At 34.9% G+C, this 25,156-nt stretch overlaps 2 protein-coding genes across 6 annotated transcripts; one reads left to right on the top strand and one right to left on the bottom strand.

The window, feature by feature from the left end:
* The first annotated feature begins 445 nt into the window (after positions 1-445).
* Positions 446-19,598, top strand: LOC128209189 (prolyl 4-hydroxylase subunit alpha-1-like). 5 transcript variants are annotated; one of them, XM_052913122.1, is made up of 13 exons: positions 446-670; positions 876-1,061; positions 6,139-6,293; positions 6,737-6,898; positions 7,845-8,011; positions 9,728-9,779; positions 10,214-10,395; positions 10,688-10,861; positions 11,041-11,111; positions 11,668-11,821; positions 12,279-12,341; positions 16,295-16,363; positions 17,278-19,598. In XM_052913122.1, the coding sequence occupies exons 2-13, from the start codon at positions 886-888 to the stop codon at positions 17,443-17,445; spliced, it is 1,593 nt and encodes a 530-aa protein (XP_052769082.1). In that variant the 5' UTR covers positions 446-670; positions 876-885; the 3' UTR covers positions 17,446-19,598. The 5 variants fall into 5 exon arrangements, with proteins under 5 accessions (XP_052769082.1, XP_052769073.1, XP_052769107.1 ...); XM_052913113.1 differs by lacking the exon at positions 12,279-12,341 and adding an exon at positions 12,923-12,985; XM_052913147.1 differs by lacking the exons at positions 7,845-8,011; positions 12,279-12,341 and adding exons at positions 8,755-8,915; positions 12,923-12,985.
* A 1,543-nt stretch (positions 19,599-21,141) lies between these two features.
* Positions 21,142-23,675, bottom strand: LOC128219928 (spermine oxidase-like). Its single transcript, XM_052928112.1, has 3 exons — positions 23,559-23,675; positions 22,990-23,142; positions 21,142-22,743 (listed from the first exon to the last, which is right to left on the bottom strand). The coding sequence occupies exons 1-3, from the start codon at positions 23,672-23,674 to the stop codon at positions 21,585-21,587; spliced, it is 1,428 nt and encodes a 475-aa protein (XP_052784072.1). The 5' UTR covers position 23,675; the 3' UTR covers positions 21,142-21,584.
* Between the last annotated feature and the right edge of the window lie 1,481 nt (positions 23,676-25,156).

Below are 25,156 nucleotides of genomic sequence, written 5' to 3' on the forward strand. Positions count from 1 at the left end.
GGGGGGGGGGGGGGTTATTAACGTAAATGAAAAATATTTAGATCTATTCTGTTCGATATACAGGGGCAAACCCAGGTTGACGTGATATATAGTGGTCGTAATTTTGGGGAATTTTGTTGGTGTAATCTTGTCCGAAATTATGCTTTTGGGGCGTATAAAACGTAAACGATTTTAGGGGTTGGGGGGTTGCGTTCCGCTATAGTGATCGATATATATATGACTAAAGTTATGTAATTTCAATAACTATCATTCATTCACAACTCTTAAATATAGAAAAAATCTTGTATAAATATATGCAGAATCATGTTTTACACTTTATCCAAAATTAATTCTTACTTAAAGGTACGAATCGTAAGCAGAATGTAAAATAATGAGTACTAATGTAGTACACAAATAGCGGTCACATGACTATCACGTGACTTTGTTATCCAATTACAATGGAATCGTCTAGAAGGGTAGCTTTTATAAACTTCTAAAACAGTATAGAACAGATTATTGTGTTTATGAAGAACATGGTGAAAATTGAAATGTTAAATTATAACAAATAAATATAAAGCAACGCGGACAAGATATGAAAGTTGATTTTTACTGTATACAAAATTAATCAACATGATAAAACTTTTACCCACCCACATGTAGACTCGCCCAAGGCTGATCTGAGAGACAAGAGGTAATTTGATACTCATTCTTAAAACTTTCCAGGCATTTCCGCGGTGAGTTAAATCACGTAAACATTTTGTATACGTGGACACTATTGTAAATACATGTAAGCACTTTAAGCTTGAAATTATTTTGCAGAAATATTGCATGGAATTTAATTCTAATAATACTCTGAAGGTTGTCAGAGAGTTTTCAGACTTACTTCATTCTTGCAGTTGCAGAAACATGTGTGCCGGTTATCTGTGGATGCTGGTGTTTGCCAGCGTGGCAGCCCGGGGGTGGGGGGAGCTGTTTTCCAGCATGGCCCACTTGCAGACTGCCCTGTATGCAGAAAGGGACATCGCACAGGAGATCAGAAAATATGTGGCAACCGAAAAAGTACGCCTGGAGAAACTTGCAAAGTAAGAATTTGTACACTGTGGTTTGATTGCTTGTGCATTTGCATACTGGTATATAAGGGTTAAGGGATCCCTCTTCTTCTAAAAATGTTTTTTTTTTCTGAAATGACTAAATACTTGATATTTCATTAATGTTTATACTTAAGATTGGAAATGTTTTAAACAAATATTAAAGAAAGTCTATCATTGAAAATAAAATATTGTTGTTGTTTTTTTATTTTATTTTCTATAAAATTGAACATTTCTCTGTTTTCCATATTGTTAATAGTCATAAATGGTCAATAATTCCCCATCTGCAGAAACACAGCGCAACCTGGTGCAATTTCAACATTTCTGATAAATTGCTCATTTCGAGGGATATGTTTATTGTATGTGGTTCGGTTAGTTTCATTTGAGTTAGCAAGACATTCATCATACAATGACAACTAGTAAGTAAACTATACATAGATTATAACAGTTTTCAAAAACCCAAAGAGTACTTAATTAAAAATTATATTTTATCATTTTTTTTTTTTAAAAACTGCAAACATTCAGTGTATCTGAAAGAGATAAGCACAAAATTGAATTTTATATGATTTCAATCTGTGTTTGAATTATTATTATAAAATGTAACGGGTCGATTGTTAAAGTAAACAATTTTGAGAACATTTAAGGATTAAAATTCGAATTTTAATACTTATATTTACATTCAGTTAAATCTACATTTCTGCTAAAATAAATTGATTATTCAAGAGCATTTTCTCTTTTCTTTCTCTCGTTGTTCTCAACAGTGGGTAAATTAGAACAGCTATGGTAACCTAATTGTATACGACAATGAAATGCACAGATAAAATAGTTTCTTATTTATATGTTTATTTTCTATCTTTTCAAGGTCAAGAATATTATGAATACGTATTTTTGCATACAATGTGTGTTTTCGGTCCTTTATCGTGGTGTATTACAACGCAAAAACCTGGGCGCTATCGGTAGAAAACGGTCATTATTGAGTAAATTCATGTGCCATTAATGCCCGTTTTTTTGTTTTACATATGCGCTTTCAGGGCCCGCATCATAACAATGAAGGCTGAGCGACCTGGTTTCTGACCAAAAGTTGGTCAACGATGCAAACTTTTGCACAAAACCATATTTTAGAATATATAATGTAGCTGCATACAAATACCAAAACAGGAAATAAACCACAAAAGTCATATAACTTACATATTTTCTGCTGAGTTGTCTTTTCCTGGCAAGCTGATGTGTTTACCAAATAGTTTTTTTTGCAGTTGTTTTGACTATTAAAAGCACTAAATTATGCTTAAAACGACTAACTCCTCTGAACTTTTAGTTATTTCTGTCGATTTTATTCAGAACATACAACTTATATGGACATGATTCCACTATGTCGTATGCAATGAACAAAGAAATTTCAAATATTTTTTCTCTGATGCTGAAGATGCTGTACATTTTATCAAGAACATGTTTACAAAATTTTCAGGCTTAAATTAGTTATCAAAACAAATAATGGCTAAAGTATGACTGAATAGGTAATTAATTGATTACCCAATATGTATATTGTGTGTAAATAATCCCAGTAATCCAGTCACTTTTCGAAAAACAACACTTTCAAAACGAATGAACATTGCAAAAAATGGCGTCGAAACAAAATGCAGCTGCCGCGTTATGTTGCGGCCCGAATCGAGCTTAATGTAAAACTTTTTCAATGACATCACTCATGACGTCATACAAGCACCCGTTATAGAGGTTATTTTGAACTAACTGTTTTTGCATTTTCGTGACATTTAACAGCATTTTTAAACACAAACGTTTCTTCAACTGTTCCATCCATCATGAAATTATCTACATTAAAATCAATCAAATAATCGTTGCTTATTTTGTTTTAACTGCTTTACTGCAGATTACAGTTTTGCATGTTGCCAATAATTGTACTACGATTTCATTAAAAAAAATAGTTCCGTAGTAAATATGCCCCGCCCCTTGGTATGATTGCGCCCAATGACAGGACAGAAGTATCGAACAAACGCACGCGATATCGATGGGAAATGCCATTGCACTTTATACAGAGATAAAGTGCAATTCATAAACAACAACCATCGTTAAGGAATGAAGTGTGAATGTAAATATAATCAAATATTTCATGTTTAATAGTTTACAACACTGTGGTTAATCATGTTGTTAAACTTGACAAAGTTCTGAACAAGTGGCCCAAAATCGTGAAATATCAGAAATTATAAGAATTATATGTCTTGCATGAGTCTGAGTTAATTTGAAAACGTACATGAACAAGTATTCTAAGGGCAGCCCTTGTGGGTTGGTGTTTTCTTGAAACTTTCATATCAAAAATAACCATTTAAATGCCTTAACTTAGCACAGTTTCTTGATAAAAGTTAACAATTGCACAAAAGTCATGTTTAAGCACAATTGAGAAATGGGAAAATGACATCATAGTACTATTTATTCATTTGTTTTTGTTTATTTTGAAGTACATCATTTTATTGTGTGTTTCTGGTGTTTTAATAACTGTATAGCATTTATTGTGCCTGAAAAGTGAGGTCTACAAAACACATGTAGACGCTTAAGAATTGCGTAGAGCTTATCATATTCTGCAATGCAATGAATAAACAGTTAAATTGTTTTTTTTAACAAATACAGTAAAACTAATACAAATATTTGTTCCTCATTTAATTAATTAATTATTTCAAGCACTAAACCCTACTTAATGTACCAGACATTACGTCGCAAAAGCTTACCATTTTATATCATTTAAGAATTTTAAATCATTTATGAACTATAATTGTGTAATATTATAAATTTATTTTATTTTCTGACAGGATAAACTAATAAGGAATTATGATACCGTGGCGGACATATTGTTTTTGTCCTGTCCGCCAGTTTATCGTATGTCATACTTTTTTCTGCTTAATAACTATAGAAGACTTGAACCCAGAAACTTCGAACCTGGTATACAGGTTGGTCATGACCAGAGATCAGAAGGTCAGCTTAAAAGGTTGTGGTAGCCTTGTGGGGAAAGATGCAGTTTCCGCTTAAAGAATGTTTGGGCCAAGGAACTTAGGACTTGTAATGCATGGTGGTCATGATGAGAAGATGACTCCTATTGAGTCTGAGGTCAGTAGGTCAAGGTCACAGTGACCTTTAGGTGACATACAATTTAGGATCTTATGGTCTTATGCAGTAGATGTTCGCTATTGAATAGAAATGAATAGGCCAGACTTCAAGGTCACTATTGCCAGTATTGGTTTGTCCAAAAGTCAAAATTTCATGTCCATCATTGATTATTTCTCATCAAAGATCACACAAAGGGGAAGAAAAGCACTTTTTCTAATGAGCAATCTCTAGGCTACTTTTATTTTTAAGTTGTTCATGATCCAAAACAATTTGCCCCTTAAAATGCCAAGTATATAGAACGACTGGTTCTCTTCACAATAGCCACTCTGATTTTACTTGATAAGGATTTTAATGAGTTGTCCTTATGCTAATAAATTGAGCTTAGAAAAGATATTTCTTTATAAGTTCTCCAAAGATATTTCTTTATAAGTTCTCCTTTTTTCTTTAACTTCCCAAACTATCATATAACTATTTCCTTATTCTGCTTAGTCAAACATGTATACATCTCTGGCCAAGCTGTAATTCCATTAACAAAATGTTTGTCTTAGATAATGAAGACTGATTTGTCTCTATAAGGCTATGTTATCTGTAATGATCATCAAGATTGCATGGAGATGGCAGTTTGATGGATTGTGGAGATTAAGTTACAGCTGCCCACAAAAACATGTTTCTACTGATGGATGGTTTTAATATTGGTTATATGGCCTCGCTGCCATTAAATACTGTCTAAGCAGTTAATAGGATTTGCACGTTGGTCACATGATAGCCTTTCTTGGGAGAAAATAATTTGATGAATTGGAAGAAATTGGCATATCTGCCATAATCCTAATGTATTGGTTTTAATGGTGAACATAAAATATCTGTAAAATGTGGGGTCTCCTACACTGTTTTAAATTGTTTCGAATATTGCTTCATGAAAATAGAACTATAAAATAAATATAAGTCAGAAGTACATGTAGTATAAACCATGGCAAAATTGACTGTTTATCAAAGTAAAGTTCATTAAAAGTGTAATAGATATCAAACTGTTTAATTTTATACACAAACCAGCAAAATTATTTGGTTTCATTGATTTAGTTTCAATTTCTTAAACCTTTCAAATACCTAGTAACATTAAACTGAGATTTTAAAATTTCTTCAGTGGTAACTGGATTCTAATTGTTTTACGAGATTGCTGATAAGAACAAAAACAGGTGTCTCTCACTATGATTTGCAAATTTGTTGTCTAAAAACCGAAACCTTCTTCAACATGCTGTTGTTCAGCGTAACAATATAATAGCATGTTACATATCAAAATGAATTTTCTTAACATGAAAAATTTGCTACTCTGACAAAAGATTAAAATTATTTTTTGTCCTAATTTTTTTAAACGGTTTAAGAATTTAAATGTATAAGGTAGCAAGATATTTTCCTTTATAGCTACAAAAAGTTTATAATTATGCTCATTAATTGTCCAAAATATTTGAATTCCCAGTAAAAGCTCTTTGTATATTTAACGTTAAAGCGACTAGACATCAGATAATACAACTGCAAGAAAAGAAGAAAATTGTCAAAAACTGATATTGTTGTGTAATGCCCATTGAATGTTACCTACTGATGTATAAGATTGCTTACAACACATGTATCTTTAGAAGATTTTGCATATTTTTCCATTTTTATAACTAACGTAAGGTTATGTATCTATACTAATCATGTGACTTTCACGTGCTAAATATACATACTATAAACTTCGAAACCATTATGCGCTACTTTTAAATGGGTAAAGTACAATGTAAGCTGTGACATCCACAAAATATGAATTTAATCATGTACTATTGGCCTCGTACAAGCTCATAATGACAAGTCGAGTCTTGTTTTGAGGAAATACTGTAATTGCCGATTTTGATACCATCTGGTGTAAATTCCATTTAAGTGCTTTACTAACTTGACTAATTGTATCATGTTGATCTATTTCCAGGATAGCGGAGGACTTTGAGGGCCACAGTGAGATGGCACTAGAGGACCCAGACTATTACCTGGGAAACCCGGTGAACGCATACCTGTTTGTGAAGCACTTCACCCTTGACTGGGATCGTGACATCGACCATGTGCTCAGGAATAACAGCAGGCCTGGTAAATACAGTCATACCATAAATGTCCTAGCAGACGTGCTGAATTCTTGTCTTTTTGTGAAAATCAGTATACACTACAACATAACTGTATACACCCCTATGTAGGTGGTGTGTAACCTTAAATGGTATGATATGGTATGGGTTTACATCAATGACATCCGCAGTCTGCATGAGCGCTATGCACAAAATGAAGCTGTCATGTTTTGAATAGAAACAAAATGCATTTTGTTTTAAAGTTTGAAAGTAACTATTCAATCTAATTAACATATTATCCTAACCTATGCTTTGCCATGAGGATCTGAAGTTATCTTCTGAAATGCTTTTCATTGTTTGTTAGAGGTCTATTTACAGTATCTTGATTGAGGTGTTTGCGTTTAAAATTATTGTACTGTTCCTTGGAAATAATATCTTTAAAATCAATGACACAGTATTTGAAATTTTCAGAGCTGGCAGATAAAGTTGACGAATTGCGCCAGCAATTGCCAACATACGAGGACCTGTCAGGGTCAGTGAGTGCGTTGCTACGGTTACAGGATGTGTATAAACTCGACACTACAGAGCTCGCGCATGGCAGTGTGGGGGGAGTCCCATCCAGCCAACTCTCAGGTAGGCTGATTTAGAAAACACAATTATCAAAGAGGATAAAAAAGTCTATTGGAATTGACAGCAGAACAGTTTAATTGAATACAAAATGTATCTATAGAATAGTATTTGTTAAAGGGAAATAATTTCAGTTCCTGTAATTTTGTCAGTAGGTTGACCATAATGTAATGACTTGATTACCAAGGGGGGTTACTTTTCAAAAAACATTACATTATAACGTTTGAAATGTAAAAAAATCAAGAGCATAAATGTGATAAAAATTTGAAATGTTAAATTAAACAGCAGGCAATTGCATAAAACTTAGGTTGGATGTCAACAGATAATATTTTTGTTAGTTTGCAAATCATTTGATTGGTTTAAAGTTCTTGTTGAATAAATATTGACCCATCAATAATCATTTTGGCTAAACTAAACATTTAACCACTTTTATAAAATTGGCTGCTTTTGTTTATGCGTATAGATTTGTGTTATTTCATTCCTGTTTGCATGGAACTGAAGTATGAGTATATCTATGTGCTACTGATTTTATTTTACAATGAGAATTTGACAGTATTTGGTTAAATAAAATCATTGATAAACAAAACAAAAAACATTAAATAAATCAATATAGAAACTTCAGAGGCTGATTTCTTTAACAATTATAAACCTATTAAAGTAGCTAATCTCATTTGAATAAACTTTTTTAGATGTTTTTATTAAATGAAGCTTCTTTTGTTTTAACATTAACTGCTCAATGATTTCCTTCTGAAGAGTGTAGCCAATTTTTATACCAATTAACGAAAAATAATCGTTACCAACTAATCTATGTTCTGTGAAATCCAATTTAAGTAAGTTTTTGGATTAAGTGTGTAATTCATTTAAGCTTGTTATTTTTTAGTTTTCTTGAAATAAAGCCCTTGTCGTTGTGTATGTGCCGTAATTACCTGAGACATAATGTGCATGTTTGAAGCATGGGACTGTTTTGAGCTTGGTCGCCTGTCATACAATGAGGAGGACTTCTACCATACGATCATGTGGATGGAGGAAGCCCTGGAGAAGGTTCGCCATGGTGACCCAGAGTGGTACGAGGATAATATGGCCTCCATCATTGACTACCTCGCCTTTGCTCAGTACAAGGTAACTAGGTTGGGAATGTGGAATGTCAGAAAGTTTTTTGGGCGTAACATGTATTGTGAATTTGGATGCATTCTCAATCAAGGGAGATTCCAGATGCGTACTTTTTACTCATGAACTTTCTTCTTTTACCAGTTTATAGATACTTGCAATAATTTCGCAGGGGCAATAACTTGTTCCTTAATCCTACTAAGCTGTATAAAGTGACCTTACTAGGGGATAAGTTTTGGTATGTTTGCATGGATTCATTTAGTTCAGTTGGTATTAGTATCACTATAATCTGATTTAGTGAAAGGTTCTAAGTTAGCTATGTAAGCCTTATTTGAGCTGAATGTTTGGTTGGTCAATGGCACGGTGAAGCATGATCTCTGCAATTCAACGTGAGTCCCGATCCCCACTCCATATAAGGTAAGTTGGACAAAAAAGATACTTAACATTTTGATGTCATCTGCAATGCATGACAAACAAATACAGATTGATATTCTGGCGGCGGTGTATGCATCAGTGACTTTACAAAAGTCAATGGTACCGGTAAATGTTTCCTTTTACTTGTTCCCGGCAGGTGAGACATCCATTGCATGGATTTCTAGTTTCCACCCAAATATTGATAGTATCAAACAGCATGTGAGTTTGAGACGATGGAAATTGCATGGGGAAAAGCATGCACAAGGCATGATACGCTACACACACCTAACAGCATGCATACAAAGGTAAGATTCTATCAACATTTTAAATTCCTCCTCCAGCGGGTGAGTGTTTTGAGATCGGGCGTCGTTCATATATGTCGTCCGACTACTATCACACGATCTTGTGGATGGAGGAGGCTTATGATAAATCCAAGCACGAACCCAACACGAACGAGACAGGAGCCATCATAGTGGACTATCTCCAGTATGCCCATTACAAGGTTTGTGTATGTGTATAGGGCAGATGTTGTTTGTTTTAACAAATATTAGATGATAAAATTCACAACAGGTGGATCACATTGACCCCACTAATGCAACCTTCTACAACTTACAAAATATGACTTTGGGTTTGTTTACATGAAATTTTATCATATTTTTTATACTATTTATAAATTCAAACATTTTGACAATAATGTTAATCTGACTCTTACTATGTGTAAAAACTAACTTCTGGCATAAATAAATAAATATCTAGAATGGTTAAATTTGTCTCCTGTAAACATTGAGATATAATTATATAATATAGATGTTAAAGTCAGTTTTATTATGAAGAGACCTCAGGTGAAAGAGTTATTTCTTATATAATATTTCCAATTTGGTGTTTTTCTGGGCATTCGTACTATAACATTGGGCTGTGCTGCCTGGCAGCCTATTTGACTGCCAGAAATGCACCGTGCTGTCCAATCTTTGGCTTCCAGTCAAATTTCAAAAACAAAGCAAAAACATTTTGAAAGCTTAGCTCATTTTTAGAAAATACTGGAAAAAAAACCTTATAAATGACGCATTTTAAACAAATGCAAAATTATTTGGGAATAGGTGGGAATCACACCAAGTATATGTCTACCAGATGCCTTGGTGTACTGTTGAAAAAGACCTGTCAGCTGTTCGAGGAAATTGTTTACTGTGTCATGTTATAGTTGTGCCCTTTTTAGAAATCACTTAAATCTTAATTTCAATTCTATAAAAAAACACTTCATAATGGTATATACCATACCCCCTGGTATTTTGAATACATTATGTTAAATCTTTTCAGCAAGGCAATGTTCGCCGAGCTCTGCAACTGACCAATGAGATGTTGGAGCTAGGTAAAATATCTTATGTGTTTTAAAATTTAGTGCTATTTGGTATTTATATGGACATGATGATAGTTTAAACTTTATTTATTTTATGAACAATTGTGATTTGTGATGGAAATTATATTAATTATACTTAGTCACTCTCATGTGCACAATGTTGTCCGAGAGTGTGGTCTTCTATTGTGGGGGAAACCAGAGAATCCGGAAGAAACCCACTTGTCCGGTTTGGGGACCACCAACCAGACTCACTAGCACCGAAGACGGGAATTGAACCTGGGTTGCCTTGGCGAGAAGACAGCGTTCTAACCGTACAACATACGAGCATGATGATAATTCCTTTTGTTCAAGTATTTGTAAAATTTTGAAATGTATGGCTAACATAAAACTATTCTAACTGTGTGTTTATATTGGCTTGTTAAAACAAATCCTGTTATTTTCATCAGCACCAGACCATGAGCGCGCCCGTAGCAACAAGTTGTACTATGAGCGTGTTCTGCATGATGACACAGACTCTAAGAAGCGTGGTGAAGATGGAGAGATCACAAACAAACGACAGCTTGATGAATATCGTAGCGGCGAGGAATACATGACATATGAGGCCTTATGTCGCGGAGAAAACCTTAAAGTATGTTAGGGGATTTGGCTTGGCTGGGGCCATTCAGATATGGGAAAAAATGACTAAAATACAATTCCATACAAACCAGTGAGGGACCAATTTTTAATTAAAAAACCCCAACCTTTTCTTTCAAAACATAAAATTGGGAATTTCATTTTCACAATGGGAAAAAATATCTTTTTTAGCATTGGGAATTTGTCCAAATTTCGACCCCTCATTGGTAAAAAACCCCAATGCTGTTACATTGAATCCATATTTAAATACAACTGACATTATCTTTTATTGCACATATCTCTTTCAGAAATACAAGCACAAGGATCGCCTTTTCTGTCGCTATCGCACAAACGACCACCCACTGCTGTTTCTGTCTCCTGCCAAGGAGGAAGTGCTCTACTTTAACCCTTACATCGCAATGTTCCATGATGTCATCTCTGATAAGGAGATAAAAATGCTGAAAACACTCGCTACCCCAAAAGTATGTAAAAATGCTTTACCTAGTGCCTTACACCTTACACAGAAAAGCTTTACTTCAATACTCTGGTGTCTAGGACCTTTTCATTTCTTAAAAAAATCTGGCAATAACCTAGATCGTGACAAAAATGCATGTTTCAATTTGCGTGCAATGCATTTGAAGATTTCTTCATCATATTGCAGTTGGGAAGAGCTACAGTACATAATCCCAAGACGGGAAAACTGGAAACGGCAGCGTACAGAGTTAGTAAAAGGTAAGTAACATTGCAGGGAACCATGCTGATACTTTGAATGGCATAAAGACCAATAGAAATGAGTTGTCCTTTTCTGCTAAGAAGTTTCATGTTCATTCTTAAATGAGCATAGAAGCATATTCCAGGGGATCTAAGCCTAAATATCACCTATTAAACATTTTCATAACTCTAAATTATGGTGTTAAGAAAAGAATTATCTTGAGTTACTAAAAAGTAATGATACTAATGATTGTATAGGAAATTTGTTAAGCGACTCGTCAATCGGTCAATAAAATCATGTTCACAGTGTCCCAAAAGAAAGTTTGGCATATGTGAAATGTTCAGTTCATTTGCAAAGTAGTATATTTTAATAAATTAAACCTCTATATATATATATATATATATATATATATATATATATATATATATATATATATATATATATATATATATATATATATATATATACATGTACATTTACTGTGGATGGTGGTGACAGTGATGCTGCTAATGATGATGATGATGATGATGATGATGATGATGATGATGATAAAACTTATGATGATGTCTTTTTAAGTTGCTGGCTCTCAGAGTATGATTCCCCGGACATTGGCATGATCAACGCAAAAATCGCAGCAATGACTGGCCTCAACATGGAGACTGCCGAGGAGCTTCAGATCGCTAACTATGGCATCGGGGGACAATATGAACCACACTATGATTTTGCAAGGGTAAGGTGTAATTCAGATTCGGATTATAAATGATTCATATGTTTTTGACCTAGGGTTTTCTTTCTTTAAATCTTGAATGACATTTAAATGTTTATTTCGCAAGAGAAATATGGTTTAGCAGTTCATATTTGCTTTAATGTATAAAATCTTAATGCAGTTACATTGCAAATGATGTTGACATTTGTAGATTTTGAATATTTGTTTTTATATGAGCCTAGTTTACAAACATATTCAGGGTTCTCAATAAGTTTCGGTTAAACCGTCTCAAATAGTGAAGTAACTGACCAGCTTCTACTTATTCTACTGAAATTCATTTAGTTTTCCAAATTTGAACCGGCCCTATTGCCATTTGAACTGTCCATTTTGGCCGGCAGCCGGTTCTTATTGAGAACACTGATATTAGTATGTTTTCGATGCTCAATATCAAAGTCTGACTCACATTTGTTCATTGGTGCAGCGGAGAGAGCCAAAAGCATTTGAGCAGAGGATTGGTAATAGAATCGCAACATTTATGTACTATGTAAGTCTCGTCTTTGTAACAGTAATATATGTCTCACCAATCATGCGATCAATCAAGTTCCTCAAAACTACTTGAAAAATATGCACAGGTATTATTCCAACATACGTTAAAACAGTTGAAGTATCACCTCTTTCCAACAGAATGTTTTGGAAATTCTTTAGCCTGATGTAAGTGAAACTAAAAATCATAAATAAAGATAAAGAATAAGGTGTCTGAAAATAATGGCTTATGATGACATACTGAAAACTTAAGAGCATATGTTTTGAGCAACTTGAGTTGATGAAAGAAATGTGTTGAAATATAAAAAGGTGCTATACATGTCTTATACATGTATTGTTTTTTTTTTGGGGGGGGGGGGGGGGAGATTGTTTGCTAAAAAGGTTTCTACAGTAAAAACTGAGTAAATGTCAGTATATAAAACAAGTTTCTTTATTTAATTTCCTTTATTCAATTGGCTGCAATATTTAGGAGTTAATATTTATTAACTCATGTAAATATTTCAACACATTTCCATACCCGAATTTTCCCTCTATTTATTGCTTCTTATAAATATTGTAACCAATATCTATTGTTGCTCTCAGAAAGAAGAAAATGCATTCAAAGACCTTGGTACTGGAAACAGAATTGCTACACTTATGTACTATGTAAGTTGGGTCGATTTGTAAGTTGGGTTCATGGTGCACTTTCCAAAATGAAACCAAGGTTAATTGTACACTTTCCAAAATGAAACTAAGGTTTATTGTACACTTTCCAAAAGGAACTTGGGTTCATGGTACACTTTTCAATTATTATTCAAATGTCTTTAAAAATATTTTTGATATTAACTTTTTAGCTCGACTATTCGAAGAATAGGTGGGCTATACTACTCACCCCAGCGTCGGCGTCTGGTTAAAGTTTTAGGGCAAGTTGGTATTTTCACTTATAAGGTCAATACCCTACATTCAATGGACTTAATACTTCACTCAGTTGTTCAGGGCCATCACATGATGAGGTTAGATAACTCCATATTATTATTTACACAGATTATGGCCCCTGATTGACTATGGAACTTAGGTTAAAGTTTTAGGGCAAGTTGGAATATTTATTAATAACTTCTATATCCTTTGTTCAATTGACTTAATACTTCACACAGTTGTTCAGGACCATCACACAATGAGGTTACATTACTCCATATTATCCTATATACAAGTTATGGCCCCTGATTGACTTAGGTTAAAGTTTTAGAGCAGGTTAAAGTTTTAGGGCAAGTTGGGATTTTCACTTAAAACTCCAATACCATTCATTCAATTGACTTAATACTTCACACAGATGTTCAGAGCCATCACATAATGAGGTTAGATAACTCCATAGTATCGTTTATACAAATTATGGCCCCTGATTGACTATGGAACTTAGGTTAAAGTTTTAGGGCAGGTTGGGATATTGTTTAATAACTTCTATACCCTTCATTCAATTGACTTAATACTTCACACAATTGTTCAGGACCATCACCCAATGAGGTTACATAACTCCATATCCCTAATACAAGTCATGGCCCCTGATTGACTTAGGTTAAAGTTTAAGGCAAGTAAAAGTTAAGGGCAAGTTGGGATTTTAATAAAAAAAAAACTTCTATACCGTTCATTAAATGCATTTAATAAAATTCAAAATTATTTACGACCATCTTACAACAAGAAACATAACTCCGTTTTAAGCCTAAATACAAATTATGGCCCTTGAATTTTTTTTTTTCTTTTTTTTTTTTTGAATTTTCTTTGAAAGGCATATTTGTATATTCTTAACCACATTTTCATTATGGGAAATCAAGTTATTTGAATGACTTGCGTCATTGTTTGGGCGGGCTGGTGGGAGGACAGCATCAAAGTCACCTTATGTAGCGAATCATTTTAGTTAGGTTTGACGTAAAGAGACCAAACTTGGTTTTTATTACATCATTATTGTATTCTAAGTCAAAGCGGCGTAGTCGAGCGCGCTGTCTTACGACGGCTCTTGTTTAATTTAATTGGAGAGGTTGTATTGTACATGTTTATTGAAAAAACTCTTTTAAAACAAAAAAAAACAGTTTAAACCCTGAAAACTCTTTTCAGACTGAAATATTTACTATTGGAAAATGAATGAATTGTACATTAGAAAATAGATTCAATATCTGGAACAATATTTCTGAAATTTGATAAGACTGTTAAAGTTCAGACTACTGAGGACTTTGTTGCATTATGGTGACTGATTTGTTAGCCCACAACATTAAATGTTGTATTTGCTGCGCTTGTGGCCTCATGATGGCTTTTAGATTTTATCAGTTGATCGAGACTTTGATATTTTTTATAATGTATATCCATTATACCAGAGTCTATCATGTAAAAGCTTTTTTTATACTTTGTACTTCAGAATAGGATCTTTCATATATGTATGTGCAAGACATAGAGGATATTTGTTTATTTCAGTGTAAGATCGTATTTTATTTCACGAGTGTCATAGAAAAACATATTTTCACGAGTGGCGAAGCCACGAGTGAAAATTTAGTTTTTGTATGATCACGAGTGAAATTAAATACGATCTTACACTGAAATAAACAAATTTTCTGTTTCTTTTATGCTTATTTTCGGAGTTTTATTTGTTTTTTTATTTATTTCTGAATTACCCCCTTTTTTGAAAAGGGTGGGCTTTACGCCGCTACCCGTGGGGCGCCCCTCATGCATAATTATAGCTGTCAACTTTTTTACTTTCGGTTTGCTGAGAAATAGTTCTCTGCTATTCATTCTTATAGCTTAATATTCGCTCGTTTTTTATTGCAAAGCTTTATGAACAGTAAAATATGAAGTATTATTAGTGCACAAATGTTCCAAAAAATAATGAAAACACTTTTTATTTTAACCAAATTACTACGCCGCTATTTATAGAATGAAAATTTGGAAGGTCAAATGTGTTAGCAAAACAAATGTGGATACTCATTGGATTTTAACCATTCTTCTTAGTTTAAGACTGCATATACGCGTGTTTTTATAGTAAGTTAATATACAGTCATCTTACTGTCAGAGACCAGTCTGTTTCGCTTTAAAATGTTTGTTTTCCAGAAGAGTAAATGCCATTGCACGCTAGTTTGTTGACACATTTTGAGATGTGGGTGGGGTAAAAAATATCGGATCTATCTGTAAATTGTTGTGTGAATTCTCCAGGAAGCTCATTTTACGTACTTCAACGGTTAACAGTTCAAAATACATTTGATCGATGCTATAAAATTTTATTTATGTTCGAACAGTTGTTTTTGTCTGTAATTTGTTTGGAATGAAAGCAAATGTTCGAACATTCAGCTTCAAAGATCAGTAAAATGTTTGATAAACGGGATAACCGGTAATAAACGGTAAGTTGTTAATTTCCAATTATATATTTATTTAAATTTATAAAATATTTCTTTATTTTTTTTTTAACCTTTTTTGACATAATTTACTGAAGTCCAGTGTTCTGTTTTGACCAAGGCAAGTACATGTAACAACAAAGGATTTTAAAAGTAGTTCTAAAAATTGATATTTTCACTCCTTATTTTGCAGTGAAAATATCAAATTGATATTTTCACTGTTGTTATTTCACTGTTAAAACCCCATATTTCATCGTAAAGCATGAAAGAAATTGATAACTTATCATAAGAGGGTGAGAGTGGTCTAGTGTAGAGTTGTCCATGTCTCACCCAAGAGGTTGTGGATTTGAGCCCCAAGAGAGTAAGAGTGTTCCAGAGTTCATGAATTGGATGCCTATATCAGGCACCTTCTTATGACATCTAAAATGGACACCAATACTGGTTTATACCTAGAAAATTGCTATTGTTGTCTTCTAAATAGGGCTAAAAGTTTATGATTAAAGCAAAAAATATTTCTTTAATTTTGTATTGAAGCATCTCTCATTTGATATGTGTTTGCTACCTATCCAAGTTTGATTTATTGTGACATTGACTATTTCAGATATCTGATGTGCAAGCAGGCGGAGCTACAGTATTCCCGTACTTAGGGTTAAAAGTTTTCCCTAAAAAAGTAAGTGTGACGATGAAACAAGATACAAGAATCTTTATTTAACATCAGCTCATTATTGAGATTTTTTCCAACATAAAACTTTTTTCCGACATGGTATATATATATATATAGAGGGAGGGTAATTGTTTTATTCAGGACAAGATTGCAATATGTTTCTCTAATTAAGCATGAAAAGCTGCAGTTCATGAGTGGCTTAAAGCCACAAGTAAAATGGTTGTTTACTGTTGATGTTCATGAGGCGAAACAAATTGTTATTTAGCGCTGCAACAAAATTATCTTTTTTATTTTATGCTCAGAATTCATTAAAATCAATTATTATTAATATTGAAATGGAAATCATTCTCTATTAATCTGTGTTTGTATGCGTTGTTTTGTATTTTTATTACGTAAAATAATAGCACTTTTTCCCCCATACAAAATTAGATATTCTTGATTTCCAAATTATGTCAGGCACCCTGTTATTCAGTAATATGACCACTGAATCCAATCCCTTTTAATGAATCACAATGTTAAATTGATTCGTTTATGCGACCGTCAATTGTCAAGAAACCACGGAAAAGCATGACATGTATATAACTTTTACTGTAAGAAATCAGTCCCTGGTCCAATCTCAGCATTTATCTGATCATGCTTGAGAATGGGTCAAATTTGTAATAATACATGCACCAATAAATGTGAACAGATCACTTTGTCCAAGAAATTGATAGAAACTGGCTTTTACCCTGTGTTAATAATGGCGTATGATTATATACTATGCATCATACGAAATAAAGGAGACATAGTTGAAATGAAATCAAAAAGTAACAATCGATTTAGAGTATATGACATATGTGAGAATGCAGTAAGTTTTAAGTTTTTGTCTATTGTAATGCATTGCAGTATATTTATTTTTCTTCCCCCTTAACACATTTCAGGCTGCAGCTTTATTTTGGTACAACCTTTATAAAAATGGCGAGGGTATATACGACACCCGACACGCAGCGTGCCCGGTTCTGGTCGGTTCTAAGTGGGTGTCGAACAAGTGGATCCACGAGCGGGGTCAGGAGTTCCATCGTCCCTGCGGCCTGTTTGAGGAGGAGTAACGATTATTGTGATACCCCATTCATCTGGTCATCTCATTTTTGTGCCATATTACTGCAATCTCATTAAATTATGTATTCTTCTCATGGATTTATGTAAAAAAAATCTCTAAGTATTCTTTAAGTCATGTTATAAGTACTTTTCATTGATATTTACTTTGAACAGCTGAACCATTATTATAATGAGGTTACAGGAGAGGCCTGTTTCATAATTGTCATTCACATTATATTGTTTGTCTGTTCATTATATGTTTATAGCAAGTGGTCCGGTTATATTTGAAAGAAAGCTGTTTGTAATAACATTCATTAAAAACATCATTAACATGATAATATTTCAAAGGAAAAGGTTCGCCAATGCTTATTTTCAGCAACACATTTTCACCAACAATAAGAAATAAACATTGATGCTTATAATCTATGTATAATGGTTAATGAGTGAACATGTACACTTCATGTTCAATTTCATCAAAGAATTTTCAAACATATGTTTTAATAGGTGAAAAAAGGTGTTTTAAGGCTTTTTTGCCATTTTTCATAGATTTAATTGTGAAAGTAATTGTGTCAGCTTATCTTAATTCCAAAAATATTTCATTCATATGCCATGTTTTTGAAACTCTAAACATTATGAACACTGATGAAGGATGTGGCCACACAAAAAACAGTTCTATTTTCATTAAGAGTTTCATAACACCTCTTTTACAATCCTTAACTTTTTGTTATCAATCGGTGAAAGAGAAACTTGTATTGATGTTTGTATTTTGAAATATTTATAGTTTACTTAAGCATACATTTCAAATACCACAATTACTTTTTTGAGAATATGTGTGGACAAGAGTGCCACATGATTTAATGACACATGCTTATTTAATCAAAACTGAGAAACAATTTGAAGAAGAGGCTGCATCAAAGTATATATGTGTATTTGAGTATCAAAATAATTTTCATATTATTCTCTGTGATAAAAGAAGTAAAGTTAAATTTGTAGCTTTAGATAAAAGAAAATACTGCATAATTCATAGAAATCTATGATGTGGATTGTTTTGAAGGTGCCAAATTACAGTAGAATCTTCAAATTGTTCATTATTTTATTACATCATTGTAACTGTTATTTCTTTTTTCATGTCATTTCCACAATTAAAACATATTTTATTGTTTCAAAATGAATCAAAATCAGTAGAAGATCAGGGTAAAGTGTCTTTGATAAAAAAAATAAGCGTATGTTTTGTGGTATATTGTTATTTTCCTTACAGTAATTTTTGTATTTTGATATGTTGATAATATTTTATGCACTTTATTTTGAACGAGACTATCACTATGCATTGTCTGATATGCACAATCGTAACTTTCATGTGCTTTAAGCTTGGATTATTCTTGTGATCCTGGGGTAGTTTTAATTGTGTTACATTCAGCATAATATATTCAGATGACAGTCTGTAAATAAAATAGCTTTTTTTTAACTTCCTTTTAATTTAGTTATGCATTACATATGAAAAGTACTTAAATTAAGTATTTATCACGTTTGCATGCCGTTTTTACAGTTTTTATTTATTATAATTTTATTAATTTTATAAACGCTGTACAAATAATGGTACTATCAGTTGTACCAATTTGCTTTAATTTCAAATTCACACGCTACCAAAGATTTTGTACCATATATAACTTGTTTTAAAAGCTTGCCTGTTTTTCGAGGGAAAAAGATGAGGTACTGTGACAGCCTTGGTGTTGCTGGTGCCTGTCATTGGTGGTGGAGTTGGCGTTGTTGTTGGGCAGAGGTTTAACATTGGCCATAACTTGAAGAAAATATGCTCTTATAGATTATAGCAATGCTTATGACAATGGCTTGTATAAACATATGTTATGCCACACTTATACTGAAAAACAAGAACAAAAAAACAGAGGAGCATTGACATCAGTTTATTGTACTCTTGTTTTACCGTTTTGTTTGTATTGTTTTAACTACAAACATACATATATTTGATTTTGTTAATCTCTAAATATATTTTGCCAAGCAGACTTACATGTTACATTTTCTCGTGTTGTAAATTATTACTTTTAAGATTGGTTGTCAACATCTGTGCAAGACAGAATCTCCGAATGTTTAGCCTTATATGGATGCAAATGTATAAGAATCTGAATAAAAACTTTACTTTTTCTAATATCTTGTCTGTTGTGTGAAGAAAAAGACGAGGTATCTCATAACCTTGGTGCCATGGATACGGTGTACCCATGTAAAACATTAACCATTAGGCTTGACCAAACTAAACAATATATTTTCATATGAAATCTGTCCCACGTATTACCAGAATCAATATGCACATATGTATGAAGGCCCATAGTTATTACTATGGTAATTACTTTTCTAAATTATGAAGAGCCATTGGAGCCAAGAAGTGGCAGCACTGTCATGGCCATATGAACATGAAGATGTGGCATTGCATAAGCCTTGAGCACCTTGAGGCGGTGGCATTGCCTGTTGAGCCTGGAGATAACAGGCATGACATGACCAATTAAGTCTTGTGGCACTTGAGCATTTTAAGTGGTGACATTGCATTTGGGGCCTAGAGATGGCAGCATTGTCATGGCTATCAGAGCTTGAAGCTGTGGCACTGGCTGTGGCACTGCCAATTCTATCGGGAGCCTTGTTGTGGTTGCATCATTGTCATGGCTATTGGAGCTTGAAGCTTTGGTCAAGGTCTTTGTAGCCTCAGGCCTTCCAGCGTTCCTACTTTTTCCTACTTTTCCTATCTTTTCCTACTTTTTTAACAGCTTCCTACTTTTTCCTACTTTTTTTTCTAAAAACCTCCTACTATTCCTACTTTTTTGAAAATAAAGTCCGCAAAAATATTAGAGTTTGATCTTTGTGTTAGTTTGATTTGCAGGAAATGAACAAACGATGTCAAACTGGCTGGTTTCTGTTGTTGAGAGGTGTGGCAACATGTTCCACTTTGATGTGGGTCATCTTTCATAATACCGGTAAAGTTTCAGGCTGAGGGATGATGACGACACAGTTCAACAACAGAAACCGACCAAGCATCATTCACTCAAATATTCAATGTAGCATATAGAATGATATGATTTTGCATTAAAAACATCTCCTGCAGGTAAGTTAATAGCTATTAATAGTTACATATTTAACCAAAAATATTCCTTCTTTTCCTACTTTTTTGTAAAACAAAATCCTACTATTTCCTTCTTTTCTGTCAGAAAACCCTACTTTTTTGTTAGTGGCTGCTGGAAGGCCTGTAGCCTCTAGGTGGTAGCATTGCCATTGGATCTGAAGATTGCAGCATTGTCATGTCAGAGAAGTCTGGAGGCTGCGCAGTGTCATTACCATGAGAGCCTGGACATGACGGCATTTTTATGGCCATTGGTATCATTGGAACATTTTATTTTAGCCCATATCTGTTTGACCAGTGCACCACTTTGAAGCGCGTCCCATGCTTATATACCTTGAATTACACCCTTTTTGTCAACTAAAAATACTGACAAGCATAAGCGTCTGCTTGTGCTCTAGTCAAAGCATGCTCTGGCTGGTGGCAAAACCTTTGCTTTATCACGTTACCTACGCCCAACGGAGATCATAAAAAGTATGGTGCACTGTCTCTGCTACTTTTAGAAGAAAAATTGCAATGAAACACTGATAAAAAAGGTCAATCAAAAGCTGCACAAAGCTTCTGTTACTATTGTTTAATTGTAAAACATGGTAATAAGTAACTATTTGCTAGATTTCGATGCGTCTACAATTATGTGTTTGTACAGCACATGAGATTTTATGCAGGATTTTAACATACCTACCACTTACAATATCCTGTACGTCGTTCAAGTCCTTTCGAAAGTATTGTACATCTTAATTGTTATCAGTGATTTTTAAAACATGTATATTAATTAAGTATTGAAATGAATCCATGGAATTCAAGAATATCATGGGCAAAATAATTGTAATGTTTAATTCATATATATTAAAAGCATTTAACACATTCTATGAATTTATATAACCAAGGTACATCAAGGGAAAGGTAAACCGGGAAAAGAGGCCAGTAAAGGGTTTAAGATGTATAAAGCATACATTTATTTTACGCAGCTACTAAAGAGTAAACGTTTCTTCCAAGATGCGCTCGAAGAAACTTGATTCATTCGTGAAGTTACAGTTTAGCCTTACATTGTTTTCGCTCATAGAATGAAATGAGCGTTTCTGATGCTTTAAGCCCTGTATCGCGTGCACCGTGCGTGCAGCCGTTCGCCATCGCCTCACCGGCAAACAGGAGAACGGGCCTCCCTTCACAGGCCCTGACTGGTCGAGCCAGTTCTTCTTGCTCACCCCGAGTCAGTCGCGGGGTTTGGTAACTGTAGGAACCGAGGGTATATGGGTTCGAGCACCACCTGGACACGCGGATACTTTTTAGTGCTGGTATAATTCGATTGCCCAAAAACTGCCGTAGTACTGACACACACGTGTTGCCAATTTCTTCATCTGTAAGTGATTCCATGTGTTCGGCACCGTCACCAGCAATCCAGGCGATAATTGTGTTGGTTTTGGTAAAAACCTGGTCGAAACCGAATATTCGTCTGTACCAATGACGTTTATCATCACCAATGTCCGTGTTCTCCCAAGCCAGTGCAATATTTTTGTACGTTGGTGCTGTGACTGGCCTGTCAAACACGAGAAATATTTTATTCACTCGGCCCATAGCCATGGATTCGATTGTTGCGACCTTCGTCTTTGGTAGGGGAGGATCAAATATACTGGTATGATGTTTTTTCAAGTATCCTAAAGAACATGTAACAATTACGTGATCTGCTTTAATAACATGACCATCACCAGTCTGAACGCGAACTTTAGCACCATCCCGGCTATAGCTGACCCTTTCCACCTCGGAATTAAAACGTATCGCTTCCGCTGGGATATTTCTGATGATGTAATCGAGCACCTGCCGGTACCCACCGGGAATATGTACATCCCCACCCTCGGGCACCACCCATGAGCTCGCCCCCAGCTCCCATGCCACTCGGTCTAGCTCATCCCCTTCATGGAAGCGCAAGTAATTTTCCAGCGCGTTATGTACCAACTTTATGTCATTCAAATCACTCTGACTTGTGGTCCCAACAAGGTTTTCTCTTTCTTCTTTCAGTCTTTGACGAAATTGCGTAAGAGGAAGAAATGTCCTATCACTACCGCTCGGGGTTGTTTCAAACACAATGTTGTAGAGCTCTTCTTCGACGTGTTTATAAATGTAGTATGCTTTTACAACTGTCACTCTCTCGATTTCCGTTCCGTCTTCACGCAAAAATCTGCTGCTGGCTCTAAAAGTGGAACAGTGTTTCTCTAAAAAAGGCATTTCTGAAACAAGACATAATAGTCTTGTCGCATCATAATTATTATTGTCATTTGATAAAACACAAATCGCATTCCACAAAATAATAAGCGGGTTCGAATATAAATTGTTACAAAGCCATAAAGAGCGTTAATTTGTTTTGATTGTTTGTATTCGAATTTGCGACATGATTCTGAAGAAAAGATCAACAGTCAAGCCGACAGACACGTTTTACCTATTAAGTATCCTGTACGGAGAAAGCGCACCGATGGTGTCGGCGACTTTGAAGACAGAGTTGCTGAGAGACGAGCCATGGATCCAGTTGGCACCCAACTCCACCGGGTAGGGGCCGTCTCCAAACTGAACAGTTTGGATCCGACCTCCTATCCTACAACCAAACACCAATGCATATGTTATACAACTGGTGGTGAACTACACCCCATACACTACGCCCCAAAAGGTAGGACATGCCCCTAATTTGCCTTTGTTAACTGCACCCAACCCCCATCCCAACCCCCTATAAAATTTGGTCAAACTATAACAAAAAAATATACTTCTGGTGGTATATCATTTTGTCATTTTTTCACTTTTGAAGAATGGCTTAAAAATTGTTAATGAAACGAACGCAGTTTTTGTCCTTATACATTATTTGAAACGAAACGGAATAAGTTCATGAATATGGACTACAACTGTCGTAACTAGTACGCCGTAGAACTTCAGCTGCCATTGTGATGATAGAGTATATGAATTAACCAGATTACACTCTCTACAGAACTACAACAAAGGTAGAATTCATAAGCTGACCTGTCAGATGCTTCTAGAATCACGGTATTCTTGTATCCGGCCTCGAACAATCGGCTGGCTGCGGAGAGACCGGCTATTCCGGCCCCAATCACAACCACATTACAAACGTCCGACATGTTGACATCGTAAACTGGCAGGTATGGCGTCCCGGCTACGCCATATTTACTTATTGACTATACACTTATACTTGACAATCTGAAAATAGATAACTGGTAAAACGAATCTTATCTAGTTAACCAGCTACAATGTCCCTTATTAAATGGAAGTCGCGAGTCATAACTAGATTATAAATAACTTCCATGGCCGAGAGTGTAAGATAGGTTCATTCCGACCCGAGCGTAGGGTGTTTTGCGGAAACGAGGTTTACCGAGTTTCCGCAAAACACCATGCACGAGGGTCGGGATGAACCTATCTTACACGAGCGGCTATGGTAGATGCTTTTTCTCCCACCACAGTTAAACAAAATTAAGTAAAAATGTATTTTTTTGCTGAAACTCTTTTGTGCTTAAGCCTAAGTAACACATTCAGGATTTTTACTGCCGTCCTTGATAGGACCATTCCCGATTAAAATGTGTTAAAAGTCTGATCAAGATTCTGTGATTCGTGGCTGGAAATTCAAACTTTTATTAAAATTTGTAAAAAAACAACAACATTTATTTAATCACGACAACAATCAGATATTGTTCAGGAGGCGTCCCGATCCAGCCGTTTCAAGCAGAATTCGTCCCGATTATCCCATTCTCAATCCGATTTTGAACCGATTTGTATCTTTGTCATGGTAAAGAACGACCGAATCTGTCCCGACAGCGTCCCGATTCTCCCGAATGCGATCCGACAGAGATCAGACAGTGACCAGACAATGAACCGACGCTGACGGCAAGATCTGGACGCAATCTGGACTCAATCGGCAAGAAACGGCAATGCAAAATTTCTCCAGATCATGCCCGTTCCACAGGACACTGACCAGACAACACAGGACATTGTTACGATTTTGATCCGACACAGCAGAATCTGTCACGACATAGTCACGATTGTAATCCGACTAGACAAAATCGGCTGAGTTTCCCGAATGTTACGGGACGCACCTAATTGTCGGGAGTGCTTGGCCGACCTCTCCGGACCATTCCCGATCCGTAGGACTCTGTTTCAAACATATACGACTGCGTTCAGACAATGATAGGACATTCCAGATCATTGAGGATAGTAATCCGACTTTTTCGCTTTTCGTGTCGTAGTTCTGTCTGATTTCAAACGGGAGCCATAATCGGCACTGTGTGAAAGCCGCATTAGTGAAAATAATGGATATGCCATAATTCGTGGTTATCATGGATATGCGCGCAGTGATGCTACAGACGACAGTCTTCAACAAGGGAGGTAATAACTATGTGGCGACCATTAAAAAGGAGTTCCATACGGGCATTTTATCTTCGCCCGTGGGCAAGATAAGAATTTCTAGCATGGTTAAATTATAGGATCTACTTATCTGAGGTGGGAGAAAACCAATTACTGCTAGAAGCCAGAAATGGATTTATATATTTAAACTATTTTAAAGTGGTAATGCAAATCTAATCTAGTTAACCAGATAGTACGTTTCTTAA

This window comes from Mya arenaria, chromosome 2, assembly GCF_026914265.1.
Source record: "Mya arenaria isolate MELC-2E11 chromosome 2, ASM2691426v1".
Lineage (NCBI taxonomy): Eukaryota > Metazoa > Mollusca > Bivalvia > Myida > Myidae > Mya > Mya arenaria.